We start from the raw sequence: 19,558 nt of genomic DNA, 5'->3' as shown, positions 1-19,558 counted from the left end.
ATAATAATAATAATAATAATAATAATAAACATATCATATGATCAATATAAAACACTCACTTCAAATTCTGCAGCTGGCAGGCTGGATGTCTCAACGCTTCACACAATTGCTCTGTGCCTGAATTTCCTAGCTTATTTTCTGATAAATCCAAGTTCACCAAGGTGTGGTTGGTAATGAGAACCTGAGAGAGTTCCTTACAGCAACCTGCTGTCAGCTTACAAGTAGACAACCTATACAAAAATCAAAGGGCATTGATATGAACACAAAAGTACTAATCAATGGACCAGCAGGTCAGATATGTGCTACTAGATCATCATCTCATTCTAGGGCCTCACTGATAAGGGTCTCACTGATACTCTAGGGCAGGGGTGTCCAAAGTTTTTGGCAGGAGGGCCACATCAGCTCTCTGACACTGTGTCGGGGGCCGGGGAAAAAAAAGAATTAATTTACATTTCAAATTTGAATAAATTTACATAAATGAATATATTAAAGATGAACTTATATGAATGAATGAAGGTCTTGCAATAGCTCAAGGCCTATAAAAGGCCTGGCACAAAGCAAGGCTGGCCTTTCCTTTGCTGCCGCTGCTGCATCACAGATGTGAAAGAGCAAGCAGTGGAGGGAGCCCTCATCCCACAGCTCACGAGAGGTCAAACAGTTGCCGTCAATCTGAGAGAAGTTGCGTTGGGCCAGTGTGGGCTTCAACAAATCTCCGGAGGGCCAGAGGCTCATTGGAGACCGGTGGCTCCCTGAGGGCCGCATTAAGAGACCTTGAGGGCCGCAAGTGGCCCCCGGGCCGGGGTTTGGGCACCCCTGCTCTAGAGCCTCATTGACAAGATTAAGTGTAGGGACATCTCCACTCTGGTTAGTTCCAAAACCATCTGTACTGGGACATTGTTGTTCAGTATATCTAAAATATTTCTCTCTTTGCCATGGCCTGAACATGAATTTCCCTGTGTGCTTGTGTGGGTAACTGAAGGCACCCACTACAATACTTTAGATCAGGGGTCTTCAAACTTTTTGGCCAGAGGGCCGCATCAAATATCTGGCGTGGTGTGGAGGGCCAGAAAAAAATGTAAATATAAAATTTAAATAAATAAATTAGAGATGGAACTTAGATGAGTGAATAATTGAATGAATGGGCTCATTCATTCAACCTCTCTGGCCCTCAGAACACCCTCCAGACACAATCAGAGCACAGTTCTGGTCTTGTTCAGTTGAGTGGGCCAGAGGCTTTCAGGGGACCAGAGGTTGGCCGCAGGCCGGAAAGAGGCTTGTTGTGGGCCGCATCTGGCCCCCGAGCCAGGGTTTGGAGACCCCTGCTTTAGATCAGTGATTTCCAAACCCACTTTTTAAAATCATGCACTATCAGGGACCCACTTATGGTATTTGCAAGGGGAAAAAAAGCTTTCCTCTAACCTTCTGCTCAAGCCTCATTTTATCCTTTTTAATATGGTGTGGGAGGGCACCTTCCGGAGTGTTTGCTGAGCTCCCTGTTCTTAGGATTGGGACCATTCTGGTGGCCTTACATTCCCCTTTACCTGGCCTTCGATAGAAACCTACACATGGTTCCTACTCATGAGTAAACATGCACGTGTAGCTCAGTTTTGCTTTCCATAGGCCTCAATATATTTTCTTGTCAGCTGGGGGAACAACTTCCTTCTGGAGTGTTTTTTGGGACCTGCATTCATCGCATCAGGACCATTTGGGTACGTTCTTCTCAGCCTGCCTTTCAAAGTGTTCTAAAGCATGATTGCCTACTCATGACTGATGAGCAGGTGCAGCTCAGTTTCAGTTTTCATATGGCTCAATATATTTTCCTTGTAAGCTAAGAGCTTGTCAGTTTCAGGACTCCCCCCCCCCAATGGTCAGGTTGTGTGGCCCACCAGTGGGTCCCAACTCTCAGTTTGGGAAACATTGCTTTAGATGCCTCCCTGACCTCTTTCTCCAAAGCACAATCAGCAATTTGGTCAGGAGGGCCCTAGCATGTCCTCAGTACTATATTGCTTAGGGTGCCAGCTATTTCCACCCACAATGATCCTGTGGAAGAATCTGGCTCCCAACATTTTCTGGTTGGTTGGATTTCAGAAGCATTCCTGCTGCGAACTATACCCAGGCATGTATCTGGAGCTCAGTGTTTTGGAAGGTTGGGGGGTGACATAACATAAAGACACCTCCCCTAAGCTTCTGGGCTCTCACATTGATTTAAATGCAAAAAGCCTGCCTCCATTCAGCAATCTTAGGACTTCTTTAGGCCCAGCTGCTGCACTCTCTTGCCAGCATGTGGCAAAAACCAAATGGATGGCTAGAGCACAGTGCAGCTGGGTCTGTCCAATGATTGCTGAGGGAGTTGTCCCTACCTGGTCTCTCGCCTGAGGGAGCCTGACCCCCCGCATCCTGGCATAGTGATGCCACTGTTTGATTTGATACTCTTTTTGGTATATAGAGCTACAACACTTCCAATATTTTCCTCCCTGTTCTTTACATAATGTTTGTATCCTGGAATAACCACATTGCACTGAATCTCTCTGTTCCACAATATTTCTGTTGTGCTCACTATCAGCCCAATTTTATCCTCTCCACCCTCAGCTGGTGCAGCTGTGCCCCAAATGAGCACACTGTATGGGGGGGGGGGGAATCGGGAGGCTTCTGCAGGGAAAGAGGATTTTAATCACTGTACCCCTATCCAAGCCTCCTGCTCCACAATGAGTATGCTTGGACCAATGCAAGCAATTTCACTAGGGCAAGTCTGAGGAGAGAAAAGGAATGTGGGTCTGCAAAAGAGGGGAGATAGGATCCCATGGTTGCCAACGCTGCTGAATCGACCCCCTCCCATAACTTCAGGGTTCAAAAGCAAATGCAGTAGACAAGTGTGATGATCGTCTGCAAGCTTTATTCATTGCCAGCAATGGGCTTCTCTTGTTGTTCAACATGGGGAGCACAGAGAGCTGTGTCAACTCTCAGTGCCTTCAGAGAATAGCAGCCTTTCAATGGGTGTATATTGCTTAAATAGTCCTAGTTTCTTTGTCTGAAAAATCTCTCTGCCATTGGCCAAGGGGTGGGTGACATCAGAAATGGAGCCTCTCTTATGATTGGCCACAAGCTTCTAGCATCTGATTGGTTGTGCCATATGTGGAAAATACATATTTCCAGAAAACACTGTTTCTAACAACCTGTAGGTGGCACTGTGTACCTATTTATTCAGACCTGATTTTGGAACTTTTCTCTATTATTTAATTTAAACCTCTAAAAAACTTAATCTTAGGTTCTTTATGATTCTCTGTAAATATACTAGCACAATTTGATACCAAACAATCCAAATTCTGCTTAAAACAAGGTTTTTTAAAGTGTTTTCTTTCTCCGTAAAATCCCTGCTTTCTCTGTTGATTTTCAGAATGCAGGCTGTGCCTCTGGAATGTTTTGTTAGTTTGGGCCCCTTTGATATCTTCCAGATGCCCTTTTCTAATCAGTTCCTGTCCAGTTGATTTGCTTCTTACCAAGCTCTATATCTGCCCTGTCAACCAAAATTTACTATTCTCTCTTTAAAATGCTCTTGGCGCCAAGGGAAAGTCATTAATTTTCGTTTACTCCCTTAGTTCTCTTGTCTAGTGTCTTATCTAATTGACAGGTATGATTTAGGCTTGAATATGCTTTTTGCTTAGACACAGGTCTTATCTGTAACTCCAGGCTTGCATCTGCATTTTTAAGACTATAGGGATACATCTAAGACTTAAGCCTTCTTAATTTTGCTTTTCCTATTCTATGCTTTTCATGCTTTAATTAAACTAAATTTAACAGCGAAACTCTTTACTGTGCCTTTATATATTGTTAATTTCATTATTGTGCATCCTGCTTTAGGTGCCTTCTTTATTTTCAATCTTAGAAGGTCTAATTAAGATATCTAATCTGTTACTTTGAAGTCTTACAGAGATATACAGAACTGTAGAGTCTCTGTTAGACTTTCTTAATTTATGGCTGGAAGCAGCCTTAATGGTCTAATTTAATTGCTTTTGCTTAGAGCTGCAATTCTGAAGTACAAGGCTTGAGCATCTTTTAATAATTATTTCTGTGCATTTCTATAATCTAACTTTCAATAACATCAGCAATCAAGCTTTTACTCTGACTTATATTGATTAAAAATATTTGGAAACATCCTATGTATTTCATACTGCATTTAGTTCTAGGGAGCCTGTTACTAATCACTGGCTCTCTATTTAGACGCAGGAATTAAAGTGTCCTGCTCTGGTTTGCCTACCTTAATCTATCATTCTTACTAACTGGCATGACAGCAGTCTCATTCTTATTTGATGGTTTGCTACAGGTCTTTTGTTATTTCACACCTTTATCTAAACCAGGGGTGCCCAAACCCTGGCCCGGGGGCCACTTGCGGCCCTCAGGGACTCCTAATGCGGCCCGCGGGAAGCCCCCAAAGTTCCATCTCTAATATATTAATGTATGTAAATTTATTCAAATTTGAAATGTAAATTAATTCTTTTTTTCCCTAGCCCCCAACACAGTGTCAGAGAGATGATGTGGCCCGCCTGCCAAAATGTTTGGACACCCCTGATCTAAACAAAAGCACCTTCTCTTTAGCACAGTAGCCTGCCAGTAGTAGGATCTGTAACATCTTTCCAGAGGCAGCCACACACCGTGGTGTTGCTTCTTGGCAAAATGCATATACAAAACTCTGATTTAAAGAGAAGCCTAATTAAACATTACTGAGAAATCCAAATACTTTTCCTCTCTGGTCTATGAAAGCCTGAATGCAAAATCCCTTTTTGATTCTCTGCCTTACAAGCAGTTTGAGCTCAGATGTCTTGGATGTCATAAATCCCAGCAGAAGGGAGGTTCACTCCTTTCTCTATGTGTTTTTCCTCTGCTTAAATGCAAGCATTCCTGACTTCAAAGGAACATTACAGCATAGCCTCATTTATCACTTCAATTAGGCTTGACAGCTATCAACTCTTATCTGTTGATGTGTCAGCTTGTTTTACTACTTGGGGGCCTCCTGTACCATCTCAGCAACTGCTAATTTCAGACTTCTTCAGAGGGGTTAAATCAAGTTCATATGGTTTAAGCAGTGCTGAACATAATTTCTCCCTTATTTCTAATAATTTGGTTAATTAAACTAATTGACTCAGAACATAGCATAATATTTGAACATTTCCCCACCAAACTGCCAAGCACATGCTCTGTTTATGAGCATGGCATAATGGCTTTCATTGAACACAAGCAAACGCTTGAACACCCTATCAAACTGCCCAGGCATTTGCTCTGTTCAGCATGGCTACAAACATACATTCATAGCTTGGCATATACATTTGGTCTCTTAGCATAAGTTTGTTTGGCTTTTCCCAGCTTTTCCCAGCTTGCATCACCAGTGTGGGTGTCCCTAGTCCACTGGTGTGCAGAGCAGGCCACTCTCCACTAGTAGCTGCAGCCAGGCCACACCAAAAGTATAACAACAGTCACAAAGAGTGCTATGCTGCCAGAACAAAGGCGGCACAAGCCCCAATAGAATTGGGCCATTAATTACCTGAAGGATGGGACCTCCAACCCTTTCCACTCTTTTCCTTGTGAGTGCACAGAGCTCATTAAGTGAACTTAGGACAGCTGGAATGAGTAGTGATTTCTCCCCTTCCAGCTTGGATGTTTGATCATTTGTCTGCAAAGATGTCATCTGTCTGCCTGAGTGGGGGAGAGAGCCCAGCTGGGGATCTGCCTGCCTCTTCCCAGGAAGAATACTGGTGGGAACTATGGATCAATCCATAGCACATTCCTGACTGAAAGGGAAAGGCTTTTCTCCCAGTTGTGACTTAAGGCATTTTGCAAAAAAAGTGACAAGGGGCTGCCACTGCTGCTCTGGAGTTAACGCCCAAAGCATGGGAGAACAGACAGGAAAATACACAGAAAGGAACAGAGAAACTTGGAGAAGCACAGGGATTCATCATTCATCATATTAGAATACCAGGAGGGTTTACCTTCTGTTCTTCTGAAGAAACTACGTTGCCATACTGTCCCAAAGGACCATACATTGCAGTCTCTCTCTCTCTCTCTCTGTGTGTGTGTGTGTGTGTGTGTGTGTGTTACAGTGAATTCTGGTGTCACAGAAACACCAACAGAGCAGCAACACCACAGAGAGACCACGGAGACACCAAGGGCCAAATCCTACCCAGACTGGTGCAGCACCCACTCTGTTATTCTGTGGATTGTTGCTGCCAGTGCAAAGCCTTGGAGGCCACACATGGAAAACACCAGCCTGCAGAACCTCTGGCACACCAGCAGTGGCGACAGATCAGGGGATGTTTGGTGGTAGATCTGGGCAGCCAAACGTGGAGCAGCTCTTGGCAGTTGCCACACATATCCTACCCTCTTCCTGGCCTGGACCTGCCCCCAGTGTCTCCTTGGACTTTTGTCAGCTAAAGAGCTGGTGTAGGTCTGAGGAGACCCACTGGGGATCAGGCAACTTATGGGAAGGTACCGTAGATACTCGCCTATAAGGCGATAAATTTGTGCCCGGAAATGATGGGAGAATCACCCCCCCCCCGCCTCATCTTATCTGCACAGTCATGCAGGCAGACTGAGGGAGCCAGGGGGCCATCTGCACCCTGCCTGGATCAGGGAGGGACTCTGCAGGAGGAGGGGCAGCGGTGCCTCCTGGGGTCTTGTGTGGGGTTGTGGGATTCCTGGCAGCCTCGCCTCCCGCCCAGCCGGTCCCCCCACTGCGCAAGGAGCCGGAGGAGCCCTGGAGGAGGCAGGGCGTTGGGGGGATAGCCTGCTGGCCTGGCGCTGCCCCGCACCCACTCAGAGCCACTGCACGCACTCTCTTAAGTCCTGCCGCCCATAGAGGCAGGGAGCGGAGCGGGGGCATCCTGGCTGGTGCCACCGCCATCACCAGACTGATGGAGGGCAGGGAGCATCCAGGGTATGTGCAGGGAGGAACCAATGCAACCAATGCGTTTCCCCCCCCTCCCAGGATGCTACTGCTCTCTTGGGTTGCCTGGTCTGCTAGCAGGACAGCCCACAGCATGCAGCACGGGCCAGAATGGGATAGGATTGGACTGCTAGACAACAGATCTAGTGACTGTGCAAACATCCTTCAGATACAGGTGTTCATCAACCACCACCACTACCACTACAACAAGCACAACAATAACACAACACCACAACAATGCCAACACCACATAACACCACAAAACAATAGATAGTACTTAACTTATTCTTTCTAGTCTGCAGTTTGGGTGTTTTAGCCCCTCACAGAGCAACTTCAGTCCTGAATCTCTCAATTCATTATAATACAGCAGCAGATTCGTCAGATTCTGGTTGGTGCTGAGAACAGAAGAGAGGTCCCTCCATGAAGCTGCTTTGATATTGCAATTGAACAAACTGCAAGAAAAAAAGAACAGAGACCAAAATGGGTCCTTTTATTTTTTTATCACCATTTAAAGCCATGGGGCCTTTTTCACAAAATCCAAGGAATCCTCTTCAAGAGAATTGACTGTGTTTTGTGACCCACTTTTCTGCCCGGAGGGCATCCAAAGTGGCTTTCAGGACCATAAAATAATAAAGCTCTCAAAAAGTTGCCAAACATAATTAAAACAACACAAATAAAACACAAACCTCCAGCAGTCACCTCTTAATAAAAGAATAGAAAGCCCAAGTTATAAAATTCGAATCAGCAATAAAACAGAGTACTGGCGTGCCCCCGTATAGCAGTCCATTCCACAAATTTCCTGTAGAAGTAGAAACTGTGGATACGATGGGCGCTGTAAAAATAGAAGCCCCCACAATGCCCCCATGCACCCTCCGCCGTGCTCATTAACATCTTTAGTTTTCTTGTTTAAACAGGTTGCTATAGGCATTTAGCTAATATTGCCACAGAGCAGGATGCTGATGGCCTGAATGCTTGATGAAAAGCTAAACGATAGACAGGACGCAGGAGTTAATGGCTTCCTGTTTAGCATTAAAGCTAGTTTTCAGGCTACCTGCAGCTTGCTCTGTGGCTCTATAAGCTTAAATGCTTATAGCAACCACCCCATTACCCTTCCCCTGTATGAACAAGTGGCATATTTCACTTTTCATAATCCCCCTCCCCCAAAAAAAACTGAGAGTTGCAACTAAGGGGGGGCAGGGGCCTGCCTTTGTCATAGAGTTGAATTGAGATGTCTCACTGAGTCAAAAAAATCTATACAGTTGTGTGCCATTTAACAACAGGGATTGGGAATGCGATCAAGTGGCGCTTGACACATAAGAACAGCCTCACTGGATCAGGCAATAGGCCCATCTAGTCCAGCTTCCTGTATCTCACAGCAGCCCACCAAATGCCCCAGGGAGCACACCAGATAACAAGAGACCTCATACTGGTGCCCTCCCTTGCATCTGGCATTCGGACATAGCCCATTTCTAAAATCAGAAGGTTGTACTTGCACATCATGGCTTGTAACCGGTAATGGATTTTTCCTTCAGAAACTTGTCCAATCCCCTTTTAAAGGCATCCAGGCCAGTTGCCATCACCACATCCTGTGGCAAGGAGTTCCACAGACCAACCACACGCTGAGTAAAGAAATATTTTCTTTTGTCTGTCCTAACTCTCCCAACCCTCAGTTTTAGTGGATGTCCCCTGGTTCTGGTGTTATGTGAGAGTGTAAAGAGCATCTCTCTATCCACTCTGTCCATCCGCTGCATAATTTTGTATGTCTCAATCATGTCCCCCCTCAGGCGTCTCTTTTCTAGGCTGAAGAGGCCCAAATGCCATAGCCTCTCCTCATAAGGAAGGTGCCCCAGCCCCGTAATCATCTTAGTCGCTCTCTTTTGCACCTTTTCCATTTCCACTATGTCTTTTTTGAGATGTGGCGACCAGAACTGGACACAATACTCCAGGTGTGGCCTTACCATCGATTTGTACAATGGCAGTATAATATTAGCAGTTTTGTTCTCATTACCTTTTCTAATGATCCCAAGCATAGAATTGGCCTTCTTCACTGCCGCCGCACATTGGGTCGGCACTTTCATCGATCTGTCCACCACCACCCCAAGATCTCTCTCCTGATCTGTCACAGACAGCTCAGAACCCATTAGCCTATATGTGAAGTTTTGATTTTTTGCCCCAATGTGCATGACTTAAACTTACTGACATTGAAGCGCATCTGCCATTTTGCTGGCCATTCTGCCAGTCTGGAGAGATCCTTCTGGAGCTACTCTCAGTGCAAACCCTACGCAGGGAAGGGGATGGTCCGCTCCCCTCCCCTCCGGAGGGTTGTCTGAGCCTCCCAGAGAAAGCACATGTCCACGTGCTGCCTCTGCAAGGCTCTGACTGAGGGAAATCACATCTCTTGTGTGACTTCCAGTTTCATGGATGAAACCAGAAATCGAGCGAGAGACGCGATTTCCCTCAGTCTGAGCCTTGCAGAGGCAGTGCATGGATGTGTGCTGCCTCTGGGAGGCTCAGACAAGCCTCTCGAGGGGAGGGGAGCAGAGCTCCCCTCGGTTTTGGAGGGTTGGGGTGTCGGTTATGCGATTCTAGCATAAGCCGGAACATTGCAAACTGGCGCACACCTGTAATCACCTCCTGAAGATGATTATGCATGAGCCATTTTTGCCAAAGTGTTATCTTTTGTGTTACTGCAGGATCATCAGAGCCTCTTTACTTTAATAAGTAAGGGAGGTAGTAAGGTGGGTCCCCATCCAACTCTTATCACCACAGGCAGCCTCCCCACACCTCAGAAGGTGTCCCAGGTGCATCTGAAAATTATAGAAAACAGGTAGAAACTCACATTTCAAAAATTCGCAATAACAGGTGAAAGTCTGCATTTCAGAAATTTGCCAAAAACAGGAAAAAACTCATGTTTCAGAAATTTGCTGAAAATGGGCCAAAATGTGCATTTTGGAAATTTGCTGCAAAAGGGTCCTCCAGACACAGGCTTGGTACCTACATTGGGTAAAATCTATGGGTGCAGAACCCATGGATAACGAGAACCCACTGTAGCTTTGTTTGCGATAAGCCTGTAAAACACCTCAGCTCCTCTTTTAGCAGATACCTCAACAGAGTTCTAACTCAAGGAGCCCCCACCCTGAGGCCCTACCCTGCGAGATTCAACAAGGGCTGGAGATGTTAAAAAAAAAAGTTAGGGGGAGTATTTTCTTAGGAGAAAGCAGTTTCTGAGTATGGTTTACATAGGGAGCTATACAGAAGCACCATGGACAGCACTGAAAAAAGTTGCACGCTTGCTCCCAGTGGATCACATTTGAACCAAGTCTGATTCAGGTATATGGAAATGCCTTGAATCTTTTCTGAAGGCATTTCTCCTCTGGGGGCCTATGAAAGAGTGCAAGTTTGGAAATGGTGCGCAAACACATTGCCAGGAGGAAATGGGTCTTAAGCAAGAAAACTTTGGCTAAAAAGATGCAAAAGAATACCAGCAGACAGCCACTAGAACAGACACTGCTGGGGTGAGATGGGCCAGTTACTCTCCCCCTGTTAAAAAAAGGAGCACCCACTTGAAAAAGTGCCTCTTACCCAATTTACACTTATAGCACCACAGAGCAGGCTGCCAATGGCCTAAATACTTGACTGAAACTAGCTCTAATGCTAAACAGGAAGCAGAAGTTGATCACTTCCTACAGGGTTAAACAGCAAGGGGAACCTGATGGAGCTCTGTGGCACCCCACATCTCAAAGGCCAGGGTGTTACATAGACATACCCCCAGCACCATCATTTGCTGAAGCTTCTGGATTATGACCTCATCAGCTGATGCAATTGCTGGACACTCACTCTGACCTAACTGGAGATTCACGGGTCTCTCTAGTGAGAGACATGGTACTAGCTAATTTATCACATTCTCTGCTTGGCCAATGCAAGGTGTTTGATATGCAGCTGTTCTCAGCCTGCTAACAAGCACTTTTCCTCACAGCTGCTGCAAAATGGCTTCTGGCTTGCAAGATGGAGTCAAACCTAGCAAGAATTTTACCATGTTTGTCACACTTCCCCAGTCCATTCCCCCACATAGGTCACCCACCAAGGCAGTTTCCACCCCCAGGTCTGGCCTGAAGCCAGACTGGAAAGGATCTAGAGAATCTGCTTTATCCAAGGCCCTCTGGAGCTGAGAAGCCACCATTTGCTTGATGACCTCGCCCAGAAATGGGTGGTTTGAGACTGGCTTAAATGGCATCACTTTCTCTTTCTGCTTAACATCTTGGAGCATATCAAAAGTTATTCCTCAGCTTTGTTAGGAATAAAGAACATAATATCCTTTTATGGATATCCTTTTATAATTCCTTTTAGATTGTGAGCCCTTTTGGGAGCCATTAGTTATTTGATTTTTCTCTGTAAACTGCTGTGTGAACTTTTGTTGAAAAGCGGTATATAAATAAATAAATAAATAATATTAATATTAATATTAATAATAATAATATACTCACTATCAAGCACTCACCTCAAACTCTGCAGCTTGCAGTCTGGATGTCTTAACGCTTCACACAATCTCTTTGTGCCTGAATCTTCTAGCGTGTTCTCTGATAAATCCAAGTGCACCAAGGTCTGGTTGGTAATGAGAACACGAGAAAGTTCCTCACAGCCATCTGCTGTCAGTGTAAAGTAAGACAACCTACACAAAAGGGTATTGATATGAAGACAAAAGTACCACGTTACAGCAGGGAGTGGATGGATCAGGAGGCTTCAGCGGAGAAAGGGGGTTTAAAGGGACTTACCCCTGCACAACTCTACAGTGGGTCTCCTCAGACCTGTGCTAGTGATTTGGTAGAGAAGTCTAAGGAGAGAAAGGAGGCAGGAAGCTGCAGAAAAGGAGGATAGGATCCGGTGTGCGCCATTGCCACAGGACCCACACCCTCCTTGTAGCCTCCCCACCCCCTTATGCCCCCTGCCCAGTTTTGTCCCCTCACCATTCCTGTTTCTCTCTACCCCGCCTCTTCTCCTGCCTCAGCAGGTCTGGTAAAACATGCAGGAAGTCTCAGGCCTTCCTACCAGCCTGGCACTGAGCATGCTGCCTGAAAGTGCTTTATGGCTGCTTTGAGCAGCCACAGCCAGCAGAGCATGTGTTCCGCTGGCGACTGAAGCTCATTGGGTTGGGCTGTATGTCTAGCTTCTCTTTTACAGCTATGTTCTGTGTTCTCCCTCTCCATTGAAGATAGATAATAAAATATTAATGGGGATTACTGTTAAGAAAAGTTATATGATGCTTTTTAATTAAAAAGGGCACAAAGAGGTGTATGGAGAAAATAAAAAACTAAATAGCACCTTGTCCCAAAAGGGCTCACAATCTAAAAATGCAGAGGAACACCAGCAAACAGTCACTAGAAAAGACTCTGTACTGGGGTGCAGAGGGACAATGACAGTCCCCCTGCTAAATATCAGAGAAGGATCACTTGAAAAAGTCTCACTTTGCCCAATTAGCTGGAATTATCACCACAAAATAACTATCATGAAATCAGGTTGCATCAAATGTGCATTTAACTTGCACATGTCAAGTACACATTTGGCAAAGAGACAGACAGACACCCTCCATTCCATTCACTGAGTATATGTCCTGGAGTGAGCAGGAGATGGGTGAATGCTGGTGCTTCCAGTCATCTCGCTTCCTAGGTGTCTGTTGTAGTGTGATGTTAGTTTTAAAAGAGACAGCATGTATTTGTCAGATTTAAGGACACCCTGCTGAATCAGACTATGGGCCCGTCTAGCCCAGCTTCCTATAACTCACGGTGGGCCACCAGCTGCCCACCAGGCCCACTTGAGAAAATAAGAAACCTGTATCCTGTTGACACTCCCTTGCATCTGGAATTCAGAGACAGGCTACCTCTAAAACCCAGAGGTTGCATATAGTCATCATGCTTTGTATCTTGGGATGGACGTTTCCTCCATAAATCTGTCCAGTCTCCTTTTAAAGACTTCTGGGTCAGGTTCCAGCACATCACCAAGCAACAGACCATGCAGTGTCCTAACAAGGGCCGGACCAGCACTTGCAGTAGGGAAGGGTGGAGACAGGTGAGGTGGGGAGATTTAAGGAGAGGACTATGAGGAAACAGGAAGGGAGAAACTGAGAAGGAGGCAGAAAGGGAGGACAAGGAGCCCTCCCAGCAGAGAATGGCAGGAGGGTTGGAGAGGACAAAAACAGATGAAATGAAGAAGCAGAGACAAGAGAAAACCAAGAGGCAGGAGGAATGAAAGAACATAAGAAGAGCCTCACTGGATCAAGCCTATCTGGTCCAGCTTTCTTTATCTCTCATTATCCCACCACATTCCTCAGGAAGCACACAAGACACTAAGATACTTGCATCCTGGTGCTGATCCCTTGCATCTGGCATTCTGAGGTGACCTACTTCTAAAACCAGAAGGTTGCATAAACCCATCATGGCTTGTATCCTAGCGCTCTTGGGAGACAGAATTAAAGGTGTAGCCATAAATTCCTACAGCTCTTTTTTTTCCTTAAATTTTATTGTTTTACATAAACAGAACAAAAACAAAAAAAGAGAATATAACATCGATACGTGCTTATGAATTGCTTAAAGAAAGGGGGGGGGAAATATTTATACATATACATGACCAGAGTATCTGCATATCAACACTTCATGCGGCTTATGTTATTATGTCAAGGAATGGCCTCCAGATATCCTCAAATCCATACGCAGTTGACGCCAATAGGCCATTCGCTCGAATACTGATAAATGTAAAATATCGTTCGTCTATTGGGCATAAGTAGGTGGGCATCTCTCCTTCCAATGAAGTAATTGGAACTTTTTGCTACTGTGAGGGCACAGAGTGCCCAGGTGTGAGTCTCCAGATAACGGGTAAATAATTAAGAATTACATACATATCCGTAAAAATTAAAGGTTGCTGTAGTACTATCTTTATAATATTATTTCATCCCAAAAGCTTACAATAACAGGGCATGACCACAACATATGTGTAAGTGTAGCATTCAAAGTCCAACATCTCCAACATCTAGATTCCTTATTAAGTCCTTTAAGAAGTAGCCTCTGTGGTGTCCAGTATATTCTAAAGAGTATTTTTTGCTGCATTAGGTGTAATTTAAGATCTCTAGATATTGCCTGTATATTCTTAAGTGCCACAGCCCATTGCTCACCCAGGATAGGATATTCCAATTCAGAGTTCCATTTAATTTGAAGTAAATGTGTATCAAACTTAGTACACGACATTAGATATTTATAAACAAATATTACTGGCTTCTTCATATCAACAGACTGCATAAGTACGTCTAGAAGTGGGGGAGTTTGTGAAGCAGATAATGCAGAGGGACCAAATTTAGAAACTAATGAATGTTGCAACTGTAAATATTGCCAGCTGGCAGACTTTGGAAGGTGATGCTGTTCACTAAGTCTATCAAATGAAAAAAATTCCTGATCCCGATCAATAAGTTGATCTAATGTAAAAATTGCCCTTTCAGTCCAGCTCCTCCATAAAAAAGATTCCCTCTTAATCTCTAAAGTTGGATTCATCCATAACGTTAATCTGCAGTGGGAATAGGGATCAAATTCAAACTTCCGTGCCATCATATGCCAAATATGCCTAGCTGAGATTACTGTCACAGGTACTTGTCGATTATTAACATGTTTAGACCCCAGTGCTACCCATTTACACAATGGAGCCAACACAGACATTTCTAACACCACCCATGATGGTATCTCACTCTGCTGTTTATTCCATCTATTACAGAAAGTTAGCAAGTATGCAAAATGGTACAGATTAAGGTCGGGAAGTCCAAACCCTCACTCCTTATGTGACAATTGCATCCGTTTCAATGAAATCCTTGGTGTTGCAGAACCCCATAAAAACTTCCTAAACAAAGTATAGAACTTATTAAAATAACTTTGTGGTATCTATAAGAAAATTGCACATAGTACATTTATGAGGAATAATATTCATTTTTAAAGTATCTACCAAGGTTTTTCCCCAGCAAGCTGTGTGTTCAAACAGGGAAGAGAGTGGAATAGGAATGGTGTGGGCATGCTAACCACTAGGGGATACTGCCCTGGATCAGGGTGAGGTCACTGGAAGCTCCTCTCCAGACCCAACACCTACCAAATCCCCAAGGTTGGGTTCATCTTTCAAGGCCAATGCCAGCACCAAGCCCTATGAAATTGGGTGTCAGGCTACCAGGCCAGAGGACTGGGCCCAGTCCTAGGGCCCTGTTGTCACTCTCCCTGATGGGCTACAGGGAGGAACCATGAAGGGGGTTAGTACCCAGAGGCAGTGGACAGCCTCCCCCTCAAGAAGCATTCTAGGGTGCCCCTGGCGTTTGTAAAAGAAAATGATAACACATGATTTAAGCAACACACTCTAAATTAGTAAGCCTCTCCCTTATATATTCTGACCTCCATATACAATGGAGGACAGAGTGCCTACACATTTAACCATTGTGTAGAAGAGGAAATTTTGACAGGTGCTGCTTTTAAAACCCTTCTGTGTTGAGCTGCACCTACCAAAATTCCCACTTCTATGCAATGGTTAAAGGCAGGGCTTCTCAAACTAGGGTGTTAAGATGCCCCAGTCTGTGGGCCCTGGCCTCTGCCCCCTGAAGGGCCAGGGGCGGGGGGAGTCAGCGACGCGATCCCCAGATTGTGTCGCTAAGAGCGCTGCAGGGACTGGCATGCACTTACCAGTCCCTGCAGCAGCCTTCTGGGGGCGCAGAGAACCCTGCACGACCATCCACAGGGCTCCCCGAAGCTTAAAAAGTGAAAGCAGAGCGATTACGCTCCACTTCCAGTTTTGCGGACGTGGGGCGTGATCGCTGTGCTTTCACTTTCTAAGCTTTGGAGAGCCCTGCAAATGGTCGCGCAGGGCTCCCCGCATGCCCAGGAGGCTGTAGCAGGGACTGGTAAGTGCATGCCAGTCCCTGTAGCCCCTTAGTAACGCAATCCTGGGGATCGCATCGCTGCCTCCCCCACCCCTGCAAGGACTTCGTGGGGCTCAAACTCTCCCAGAGAGTTTGAGAACCGCTGGTTAAATGTATAGGGACTCTATCCTCTGTTGCATCTGGTCATCCTGCTCTGTCTCAGTACCAAAGTCACGTCCAAATTGCACCTCTGGGAGGTAGACTTGCCCCAATGAAACAGGGAAAGGTCCATGGGGGCTTCTATAGATGGCTAAGGCCTTCGACAGAGTTGAGAAGCCCTTGCTGTTTAGATCAGAGTGTCAAAAATAAGGCCCATGGGCTGGATATCACCCAAGGAAGTTCTTTATTCAGTCCACATTATAATTGGGCTCTCCCACTGCCACCCTATCAGCAGTGCTGCTTCTGCTGAGACCCTGGGAGGAGGAGACAGAAGAATGCTCTACAGAGCAAGAGAGGTGAGAGGAGGAGATGCTGCTGACGCACTGGGAGAGACCAATTATCATACAGGCTGCCCTTTCAACAGTGCCACTTTTGTCAAGTCGTCACTTCTGTGCAGGCCCGCCACCCTGCCTGTTTCAGTGCAAGTGAGGATTGCACTGCCCAACTATCTTATTTTGGATGATTCAAAAACCCAACACTAACTAAAAATTCCTCAATATGAATTATGTTTAGATACTGAAAGTTTAAACATTTGGACATAATTCATCACAGGACTACTACAAGTACATCATAACCTCAAGAGAAATGAAAGTATTGGACATAAATGAGGCTGACAGCCCAATCCTAACCAACATTCCAGGGCCAATGCAGGTGCAATGCAGCCCCAAAGCATGGGAACAAGTGTTCCCTTGCCTAAAGAAGGCCTTGGAACCGCCTTCCCACCCTAGGATGCATCAAACGCCTTGTTCCAGGGCATGGCTGCATTGACCCTGGAAAGTTGGATTGGATTCTGAAACAAAGAATTCACGCAGGACTTAAATCATATACTACTGAAGCTTTTTCATACTCATTATAGAGAGACTATTGCACATCACTGCAAGCTCCAGAGCTGTGATCTCACCTTTACGAATGCCCAGCAAGATAAATTATAAAGCAATCCATATTTTCTTACCGAATCTCTCTTACTTTGCTACACAGATACATCACTGCTTCACAGAAACGCCGTACATATTCTTGATTTCCTTCCCTAAAATGGGGGGGGGGGATGAAGAGAGAAAGTGAGAATGATTGTGTCTGTAGTTCCCTGAAGAGAATATTTTCCACCTTCATTTCCGTTGGGGCTATGTGGCAAGCAAAGCCCACAGACAATTGTAGTGCAGTGCACTGCTGGCACCCGAAGTGATCCAAGATAGCTTGGAGAAGGAATGAAAACACGAGCCAGGCAGATGTCCACCACCAAGCTGTATTTACATATGATACAAATAGCCAGTCTCACCAGCAGCGAAACAGCAAGCACAGTTCTTCAGTAATGCCAACACAGATTCACGCTCTTCCAAAACTCCTCACAACGACCCACAAGGGTAGGCTCTAGCAGCCTCCCTTTTATACCTCCCCTGACCAATTGAGTAAGGGATGACCTCATCCTCATTTCCTCATCTTCTCATGACTTCGCTGCATCATCCTCCCAAGTTGCATCAGCCCCTCTTCCATAGACTTGCATTGGGGCTGCATAGTCACTGTGACTCAGCATATTTATACAGTCACCACTGGTCAGTCCAGGGTCACATGGTACACTTTCCTTTAGCCTTACTCTGGCCTTGGGCTTACATTTAGATACAGGCCCCAGGCTTTCAGGTCTTGCCATGCTCAGGCAGCAAATTTCCTCAGGTTGTGCCAAAATATCCTGACAATTTCTTAACAATAAGGAAAGTGGTGTAGGTACCCCAGATAAGGTCTTTTTTTGAAACCATGACTAGTTGTAAAGAAGGATGCAAAGAAGGAAGCAGAAATGGACTTCCTGCAGGAAGGGGCACATTGTAAGGTGGTCTCCAAAAGGATCCAAAGAGTGCCTGTTCAATCAGCTCTGCAGCAGGAGTTTCTCCTCAGTGGTGCTTGGGAAGGGAAGTGGGGAAGAAGGGGGAAAGGCAGATAAGTGACTCCACTTAAAGGCAGATGACTGACTCCACAGTCAGGGAATTAGAGGACAGGTCCTCTCATGGATTGAGAAGTGGTTGAAGGCCAGGAAACAGAGAGTGGGTGTCAATGGGCAATTGACATCAATGGGCAATTTTCACAATGGAGAGAGGTGAAAAGCGGTGTGCCCCAAGGATCTGTCCTGGGACTGGTGCTTTTCAACCTCTTCATAAATGACCTGGAGACAGGGGTGAGCAGCGAAGTGGCTAAGTTTGCAGACGACACCAAACTTTTCCGAGTGGTGAAGACCAGAAGTGATTGTGAGGAGCTCCAGAAGGATCTCTCCAGACTGGCAGAATGGGCAGCAAAATGGCAGATGCACTTCAATGTCAGTAAGTGTAAAGTCATGCACATTGGGGCAAAAAATCAAAACTTTAGATATGGGCTGATGGGTTCTGAGCTGTCTGTGACAGATCAGGAGAGAGATCTTGGGGTGGTGGTGGACAGGTCGATGAAAGTGTCGACCCAGTGTGCGGCGGCAGTGAAGAAGGCCAATTCTATGCTTCATTAGGAAAGGTATTGAGAACAAAAAGGCTAATATTATAATGCCGTTGTACAAATCGATGGTAAGGCCACACCTGGAGTATTGTGTCCAGTTCTGGTCACCGCATCTCAAAAAAGACATAGTGGAAATGGAAAAGGTGCAAAAGAGAGCAACTAAGATGATTATGGGGCTGGGGCACCTTCCTTATGAGGAAAGGCTACGGCGTTTGGGCCTTTTCAGCCTAGAAAAGAGACGCCTGAGGGGGGACATGATTGAGACATACAAAATTATGCAGGGGATGGACAGAGTGGATAGGGAGATGCTCTTTACACTCTCACATAACACCAGAACCAGGGGGCATCCACTAAAATTGAGTGTTGGGAGAGTTAGGACAGACAAAAGAAAATATTACTTTACTCAGTGTGTGGTTGGTCTGTGGAACTCTTTGCCACAGGATGTGGTGATGGCAACTGGCCTGGATGCCTTTAAAAGGGGATTGGACAAGTTTCTGGAGGAAAAATCCATTATGGGTTACAAGCCATGATGTGTATGCGCAACCTCCTGATTTTAGAAATGGGCTATGTCAGAATGCCAGATGCAAGGGAGGGCACCAGGATGAGGTCTCTTGTTATCTGGTGTGCTCCCTGGGGCATTTGGTGGGCCGCTGTGAGATACAGGAAGCTGGACTAGATGGGCCTATGGCCTGATCCAGTGGGGCTGTTCTTATGTTCTTAAGTGAAGGACGGCAGGCAAGACAGTCTGGTGATCCAGATTTTTTTGCTATTTCCTCCCACAAAAACCTTCGGAAATTTCTGAGAAGTGGGCTCATTAAGCAACGTGAAGTGAAGGTCCTTGATTGCTCATTCCTGGCTGTAAATAGGTGCTTCTCTTGTCTGACCCCCTACCAAGTGTGCAGCACCTGGGTCTGGAGGACAGTGGCTCAATGAGCAGGGACTCCTTGACTGAACTTAGACCTGGAATTACAGAGGATAGCTGTTTTTCTCTTGTTAATGACTTTGTTTACCCTGAGTGAAGAAGCTCTTCCCAGGATCTGGCTTTTGCTCACAGGTTTAGA

The 19,558-nt window shown here is 45.6% G+C and overlaps 1 protein-coding gene across 1 annotated transcript in view; it reads right to left on the bottom strand.

Annotated features, from left to right (window-relative positions):
• LOC136644124 (NACHT, LRR and PYD domains-containing protein 12-like) overlaps window positions 1-19,558 on the bottom strand; it is a 135,719-nt gene that overhangs the window by 33,405 nt on the left and 82,756 nt on the right. Inside the window, exons 5-8 of the mRNA XM_066619683.1 lie at window positions 11,433-11,603; window positions 7,217-7,386; window positions 6,482-6,494; window positions 60-230 (exon numbers count right to left, since the gene is read on the bottom strand). Coding sequence (XP_066475780.1) covers window positions 60-230; window positions 6,482-6,494; window positions 7,217-7,386; window positions 11,433-11,603 — 525 coding nt within the window. The remainder of the gene's footprint in view (window positions 1-59; window positions 231-6,481; window positions 6,495-7,216; window positions 7,387-11,432; window positions 11,604-19,558) is intronic.

This window comes from Tiliqua scincoides, chromosome 1 (genome assembly GCF_035046505.1).
Source record: "Tiliqua scincoides isolate rTilSci1 chromosome 1, rTilSci1.hap2, whole genome shotgun sequence".
Lineage (NCBI taxonomy): Eukaryota > Metazoa > Chordata > Lepidosauria > Squamata > Scincidae > Tiliqua > Tiliqua scincoides.
Note: the sequence above shows the minus strand (reverse complement) of the source record. Positions and strands in the feature narration are given on the sequence as shown.